Raw genomic sequence first — 8435 nt, forward strand, 5'->3', positions numbered from 1 at the left:
GTTTTTACTTTTTTGTTAAAATAAAAAAATAAAAAAACAAAATAAAAATTCATAAGTAAATAAATCGTGGTATTCACATGCGTGTTTTTTTTTTTTAAAATCATGGTAGTACCATGATTTCTTTCTTTAAAATATTAAAAATCTACATCTCAAAAAATATTTAAAATCTACAAATCAAAATATTGAAAATGTTTTAACACAGAACACATTTTTATTCCAAGATTTTTAATCTAAAAAAAAAAAGAACATTAAATACTCTAAATCCAAACAAAAATGGTACAAAATTACAAAAGTATTACAGCATCAAAAAGATGGGTTTTCATTATCCTACTTTCCAGACAAAGACAGATAAGTATAAGTATAGTTAAGCATCAGGAACTAGTTCTACACATCATCATCATTTTTTTTTTTAAATCATGGTAGTACCATGATTTCTTTCTTTAAAATATTAAAAATCTACATCTCAAAAAATATTTAAAATCTACAAATCAAAATATTGAAAATGTTTTAACACAGAACACATTTTTATTCCAAGATTTTTAATCTAAAAAAAAAAAGAACATTAAATACTCTAAATCCAAACAAAAATGGTACAAAATTACAAAAGTATTACAGCATCAAAAAGATGGGTTTTCATTATCCTACTTTCCAGACAAAGACAGATAAGTATAAGTATAGTTAAGCATCAGGAACTAGTTCTACACATCATCATCAAAAAAGCTGAAATTGTTATGGAATATTGGTTGTAACCGACTAAAAATACAAAATTAAACCTGTTTACAAAAGAGGAAACTCTTATTACTAGAGTTTACATGAACACCAACTAAACAAAATGCGTCCAATCCAGGTTCGTGCCAGTCCACAGCGCTTCCTGTGAAAGACACACGCAGACAGAGACTCCTTCGGCTCCTCCAGACCTCCTCTCGCTCACCTCAGCAGGCCAGGAAAGTCATCCCGTTCCTGCGGTAGGCACTCTGTCGGGGAACACAAGAGAAAAGCAAATCTGTTATGAATTAGCGCTCCAGTTCCACAGAGGCAGAAGGCCGGCTCTTGTTTTCCGGTTTCGTAGACGACACGGTCTGGAATGTGCTGCTTTTTTTCTCTTTTAATGTTTAATCGAAGTATTTCTGGTTCTGCGGTTTGCGAAAAAACGTCCTCATCTATTAGAAACACAGATACAAAACAAATGTGGTTAACAAGTGGTTTATGAATCTATTTGTGGAAAGGCATTCTGATTTGTTGAAGGCTCGACTTTAAAAATGTCACAGGGGTGTAATTGTGAGGGTCCACACGACTGCAAAGTAGTTGTTATATGGTTCACATATTTTATTTCTGAACCGTATAACAACTAGGTTGCAAATATGTTTTATGATTCAAATATTTTTGCCTGAATAATGTTTAAAAGACAGCGAAAATACATATAATCATGCAGAAATCATAAACACTACCATTCAGAAGTTTGGGATTTTTTATGTTTTTGAAAGAAGTCTCTTGTGCTCACTAAAGCTGTATTTATTTAATCAGAAATACAGTAAAAACTGAAAAAATTGTGACATATTACAATTCAATATGACTGTTTTTGATGTGAATATATTGTAAAATGTAATTTATTTCTGTGGTACAAAGCTGAATTTTCAGCATCATTACTCCAGTCTTCAGTGTCACATGATCTTCAGAAATCATTCTAATATGCTGATTTGCTGCTCAAGAAACATTTATGATTATTATCAATATTGAAAACAGTTGTGCTGCTGAATATTTTTGTGAAAACTGTGATGCATTTTATTTTTTAAGATTCTTTAATGAATATGAAGTGAAAAAAATGGAAATCTTTTGTTACATTATAAATGTCCTTACTGTCATTTTCAATTTGTTTAATGCGTCCTTGCTGAATAAAAGTATTCTTTTCTTTTTTGTAAATCTTACTGACACCAAACTTTTTAACAGCAGGGTATTTTTTTCTGAAAATTGTTTGACAAAATCATATTCAAGTACTGTATGTTCAGTGACATGCATGGCTTGCATTTATTTAGTTTATTTATTCCAATATAACTATTAAATTATTCATTACATTAAATGTAATAAATGTTTACACAATAAACATTTCCATTTTTGTATTAAAATTACATCACCGAAATGACACCTGATGCTCATTACTGCTTTTAATATGAACTAATTTGAACTTTTTTTAAATAAAAAAAAAATATATATATATATTTTTACAATGTAAAAACTTTTATATCTTTTCTTTGAAAATAATGACTGAGATGTGCACACTTATAATTCTCACTCAGAAATTGCTAGTAGATTTTACAAATAATTACAATAAAATGGCAGGTAACACATTGAAAGTAAAATTTTAAGGCAGAAAAAAACATTTTTGTAAAAAAAAAAAAAAAAAAAATTTTTTTTTTTTTTTTTTTTACAGTATATTCAATGCGTGAATGAAGCATTATTTTTACTTGGTTAACCACGTTTTTACAGCCATTCAATCAAAACTTCTGTTAAAAAACTGTTTAAACATTCATCAAAAATGCATGAAACCAACATGAATCCTCTTCATTATCACCATTTGTCATTGACACACTCTGAATGTGATGCTCTCCGTCTGTTGTGTATCCTTCATACTGTATGAGGCGTTCAACATCATCTGAGCTCCCATAAGCACTTGGTTGGACAGTAATAAGTGGTCACACACAAACATCATTGTAATTACTTAAGGACACGACTCTGGATCATGCGTTTCTGCCAACAGAGATCTGTATTTCATGAAGGAAACCATCAGGTCACCACAATCCCGGAGTGGAAGGCGGATCCAGTTACGGGCAACATATAAAAATAACAAGTGTCTTTATGAACAGAGCCCTGCAAACGCCACCGACAGCGCCATTAATTATCATTATTCAACCACAGGGAGGAAAACAAGAGAAAGCATTGCAGCGACTGCAGCAAGACAATACGTACAGCTGCATTGTGGGTAAAAAGGAAGGAGTCGACGAAATCCAAAGCCACTCGGGGTGGTAGATTGTTATATATGTCATTTAATTTCCTTTTTATAAAAGAAATGGAGAATTGAAAGCAGATGTGCGCCGTCCTCCATGCGATACAATTTGTTTTTTGATGCGTGTTTTTTTGCATTCGTATTATGGCGAACTCATTTCATTTGTCTGGCATTTTAACGGGACGCAAAAGCGAAATGGAGACGGGTCCCAAACGGGACGGAGCTGACTCAAACTAGATACAGGCCCAGAAACATGAACTGACTGGAAAAAAACCCCCACAGAATAAGGCAAGAAAGAAAGGATATTGTAAAAGCTCTGACAAGCTGGAACTTATAAAGCCAGATTCAAACCCGCGTATCAAAGCTCAAAGGTCGAGGCTTGATTTGCTGGCGACTTCTGTTTCTTTGGGTCATTATCTCCGAGTCCAATTATAGGATCAGCACACTGGAGAGCAGATTTCTAATCAGGACCAACGAGGAACAGGAGAACATGTGATGTTGAAACGCTTTTACGTTTGCACCTGTATCTGTTACACTGGATGTGGAAAAACTAAACTTCTGTTCATCATCTCACACCGAATGCATGCAGATTTAGCTTGAAACATGCACAATGCCCTAACAACCATTTATACACCCTAGCAACCATATAAACCCTCTAGATAACACATGGCAATCACTCATATCACCCTATCGACCGATTTATCGGTTTTGCCGATTAATCGGCATCAATTGTTGATTGCTGGAACAATTGATTATCGGCAAAAATCCATACCGATAGTTTTTCCAGGTTGCGTCCGTTGCTGTTATTATACAGCGACCAGTAGAGGCGGATTTCACTGATGCCTCCAGGGTTGCCAAGTCTGTGGTTTTCCCGCGGAATTGGGCTACCAAAAGAAGGTTTTCGTTTATAAAGCTCTAAAAATGTTACTGACTGGTGTTAGCGCATTTCCTGCTAATACAGAAAAAATAAAAGTTTGCCATCAATGCTGATGCTGAGAGGACTAATACATTTTTTAATTTGTTTCTGATAACATTAGTTAATGCACTATGAACTAACATGAATGATCAAGGTGTAATGAATATATCGATATTTACATATTTATTTCATTTAAGGAGTACAGTACATTTTCATGGTTCAGTACCATTTAAAAAAAAATTCTAATAAAGTTCAGTACTATTTTACGTAGTGTTATGTTTCTTTTCATTCAGTATCCATTAAAAAAAAAATCGGTTGATTAATCGGTTATCGGCCAGTGTGGTCCAACCTAGTTATCGGTAAAATCCACTATTGGTCGACCTCTACTAGCAACCATGTAAATCTGCCTAGATAACATAGCAACCACTCAGAATACTCTAACAACTGTGAAAAAACATTCTATGCATCACATAATAACCACCCAGAACACCCTAGCAACTGCATGACACACCCTAGATAACACACAGCAACTACCCAGAATACCCTAGCAACGTGCTGAAAACCTTTAAAGATGCTTTATAGACCTTTAAAAAGCATTTACAAATGAAAATCTCTGAATGTTAAAAAAGAATGCAAAATAAAAGCTTTGATTTGGAACATGAAAGGCTTTATTGAACTGACTGATTGTGTGAATTCTGCTCTGATTGGGTTTCACTAAGTTTGACAGATTGAGCATGAATGGTGCTTTATTACATGGTGGATTTTTCCAGCACAGCAGATTCTCAGTTTCATTTGGCCTCGCACAACATCACAGGCTTATTTTCCAACATATAAATAAACATCCTGGAGGAAGCTGACCGAGAGGGTTCCCTAAAGATCCTGAAAAATAAATCCAGCCTGATATATGTATATAATGTGCATGTTCAACGGGAAGCAATGGAGATATATCTCAGGGAAGAGTTCCTTCCTGTATGTAATATATTTTCAATCATGAGAGCTGTCGCAGCATCTCAAGCCTCGTCCTCCCCTCTGCTAATTATTTATACTTCGCAAATGGAAAAGAAGGGAAAACAGCACATATTCTACTTCCCATACATTCAGGAACCGTATCAGAAATTATTATTATTTTTACCAAGTAGTAATATTGCAAAGTATTTTTTACATTTTTACATTTAACATTTTATGTCACATTAATTTATGTTATATATTTTAACTGAATAAAAAAAATTATATAATTATAATTGATAACATAACACTAATTATGTAATTTAATTACATTTAATTATTCAAAGTATGGCTGTTAGAAGTAAAAGAAAGTCCATATGACCATATCAAAACATAAAATTATCTGTAAAAATGCACAAGATTTCATAACATACAGCTGTTTATTCTAACCAGAAAATTTGAATAATAATAATAACAATACTAATAAAATAAAGTATGATTATTTTTTTAAAGTATTATATTTAAAATAATTATTTAAAAATGTATACAAATAAAATATATAAAATAAAAATATATCAAGTAAATTTCAAAAGGCATAATTATCATAATTTGCCAGTTTCCATGCTTGATTAAACAGCTCTATACCATGTAGTCACAGCAACTTTTGATGTAATCAAATATTTTTTTACATTTAACATTTCATGTCACATTAATTTGTCAAATATTTCAACTAAATTAAAACAAATAAAATGATCAAATTATATAATTATAATTGATAATAACTGATATTAACAATTATAATAATTATATAAATGAATTATATTAATTATTTAATTTAAAGTCTAAAGTCACAGTAGATTTTGATGTAATGTCTTTTTTTTTATTACCCCTTTTTAGTGTTTTCAGGGCTGATTTTAAGTTAATTTCTCATCAAAAACCATTTTATATTAGCATTACTTAAGAACCTTCAAACTGAAATGGCAAATACAAATATCAGACAGCTACTGGTCACTTTTGGTGACTTTTTAACTGGTGAGAAGATACATGACACTGTTTACCCACCTAAAATGCCACAAAATTGAGGAGTGAATTCACTAAACAAGTTCATTTCAACACAAACACCTGCAACTTACTCAAGGGAATTATGCAAAGAGCAAGTTTAATGATTCTGAAAGCCTGAAATAAAAATTACAGTCAAACCTAAAAGGACAGTGATGAAGAACACCTCTCTGATTCCAACAGCACAAGTCTGTGGTTTTCCTACGGAATTGGGCTACCAAAAGAAGGTTTTCGTTTATAAAGCTCTAAAAATGTTACTGACTGGTGTTAGCGCATTTCCTGCTAATATAGAAAAAATAAAAGTTTGCCATCAATGCTGATGCTGAGAGGACTAATACATTTTTTAATTTGTTTCTGATAACATTAGTTAATGCACTATGAACTAACATGAATGATCAAGGTGTAATGAATATATCGATATTTACATATTTATTTCATTTAAGGAGTACAGTACATTTTCATGGTTCAGTACCATTTAAAAAAAAATTCTAATAAAGTTCAGTACTATTTTACGTAGTGTTATGTTTCTTTTCATTCAGTATCCATTAAAAAAAAAATCGGTTGATTAATCGGTTATCGGCCAGTGTGGTCCAACCTAGTTATCGGTAAAATCCACTATTGGTCGACCTCTACTAGCAACCATGTAAATCTGCCTAGATAACATAGCAACCACTCAGAATACTCTAACAACTGTGAAAAAACATTCTATGCATCACATAATAACCACCCAGAACACCCTAGCAACTGCATGACACACCCTAGATAACACACAGCAACTACCCAGAATACCCCAGCAACGTGCTGAAAACCTTTAAAGATGCTTTATAGACCTTTAAAAAGCATTTACAAATGAAAATCTCTGAATGTTAAAAAAGAATGCAAAATAAAAGCTTTGATTTGGAACATGAAAGGCTTTATTGAACTGACTGATTGTGTGAATTCTGCTCTGATTGGGTTTCACTAAGTTTGACAGATTGAGCATGAATGGTGCTTTATTACATGGTGGATTTTTCCAGCACAGCAGATTCTCAGTTTCATTTGGCCTCGCACAACATCACAGGCTTATTTTCCAACATATAAATAAACATCCTGGAGGAAGCTGACCGAGAGGGTTCCCTAAAGATCCTGAAAAATAAATCCAGCCTGATATATGTATATAATGTGCATGTTCAACGGGAAGCAATGGAGATATATCTCAGGGAAGAGTTCCTTCCTGTATGTAATATATTTTCAATCATGAGAGCTGTCGCAGCATCTCAAGCCTCGTCCTCCCCTCTGCTAATTATTTATACTTCGCAAATGGAAAAGAAGGGAAAACAGCACATATTCTACTTCCCATACATTCAGGAACCGTATCAGAAATTATTATTATTTTTACCAAGTAGCAATATTGCAAAGTATTTTTTACATTTTTACATTTAACATTTTATGTCACATTAATTTATGTTATATATTTTAACTGAATAAAAAAAATTATATAATTATAATTGATAACATAACACTAATTATGTAATTTAATTACATTTAATTATTCAAAGTATGGCTGTTAGAAGTAAAAGAAAGTCCATATGACCATATCAAAACATAAAATTATCTGTAAAAATGCACAAGATTTCATAACATACAGCTGTTTATTCTAACCAGAAAATTTGAATAATAATAATAACAATACTAATAAAATAAAGTATGATTATTTTTTTAAAGTATTATATTTAAAATAATTATTTAAAAATGTATACAAATAAAATATATAAAATATATCAAGTAAAGGCATAATTATCATAATTTGCCAGTTCCCATGCTTGATTAAACAACTCTATACTGTCTAGTCACAGCAACTTTTGATGTAATCAGCTTTAATTAAAAAAAATATATATATTTTTAAATTTTTTACATTTAACATTTTTACATAGTCATATTCATTTGTCAAATATTTCAACTGAATTAAAACAAATAAAATGATCAAATTATATAATTATAATTGATAATAACTGATATTAACAATTATAATAATTATATAAATGAATTATATTTAATTATTTTAATTATTTAATTTAAAGTCTAAAGTCACAGTAGATTTTGATGTAATGTCTTTTTTTTTATTACCCCTTTTTAGTGTTTTCAGGGCTGATTTTAAGTTAATTTCTCATCAAAAACCATTTTATATTAGCATTACTTAAGAACCTTCAAACTGAAATGGCAAATACAAATATCAGACAGCTACTGGTCACTTTTGCCGACTTTTTAACTGGTGAGAAGATACATGACACTGTTTACCCACCTAAAATGCCACAAAATTGAGGAGTGAATTCACTAAACAAGTTCATTTCAACACAAACACCTGCAACTTACTCAAGGGAATTATGCAAAGAGCAAGTTTAATGATTCTGAAAGCCTGAAATAAAAATTACAGTCAAACCTAAAAGGACAGTGATGAAGAACACCTCTCTGATTCTAACAGCACCGTCAGAGAATATAAATTCAGGGCAAACTCGAATGCGGGTGAAGCATTCT

At 31.6% G+C, this 8435-nt stretch overlaps 1 protein-coding gene across 3 annotated transcripts in view; it reads right to left on the bottom strand.

Moving 5' to 3' along the window:
• Positions 1 to 630: 630 nt before the first annotated feature.
• Positions 631 to 8435, bottom strand: part of supt3h (SPT3 homolog, SAGA and STAGA complex component) — a 139788-nt gene continuing 131983 nt past the window's right edge. Inside the window, exon 12 of one of the 3 annotated variants that reach the window (XM_016545030.1) lies at positions 631 to 974. In XM_016545030.1, the coding sequence (XP_016400516.1) occupies positions 933 to 974 (42 nt within the window). In that variant the 3' untranslated portion in view covers positions 631 to 932. The remainder of the gene's footprint in view (positions 975 to 8435) is intronic. The other 2 variants (XM_016545042.1, XM_016545034.1) reach the window with 2 other exon arrangements.

Source organism: Sinocyclocheilus rhinocerous, unplaced genomic scaffold (genome assembly GCF_001515625.1).
Source record: "Sinocyclocheilus rhinocerous isolate Xijiao unplaced genomic scaffold, SAMN03320098_v1.1 scaffold853, whole genome shotgun sequence".
Lineage (NCBI taxonomy): Eukaryota > Metazoa > Chordata > Actinopteri > Cypriniformes > Cyprinidae > Sinocyclocheilus > Sinocyclocheilus rhinocerous.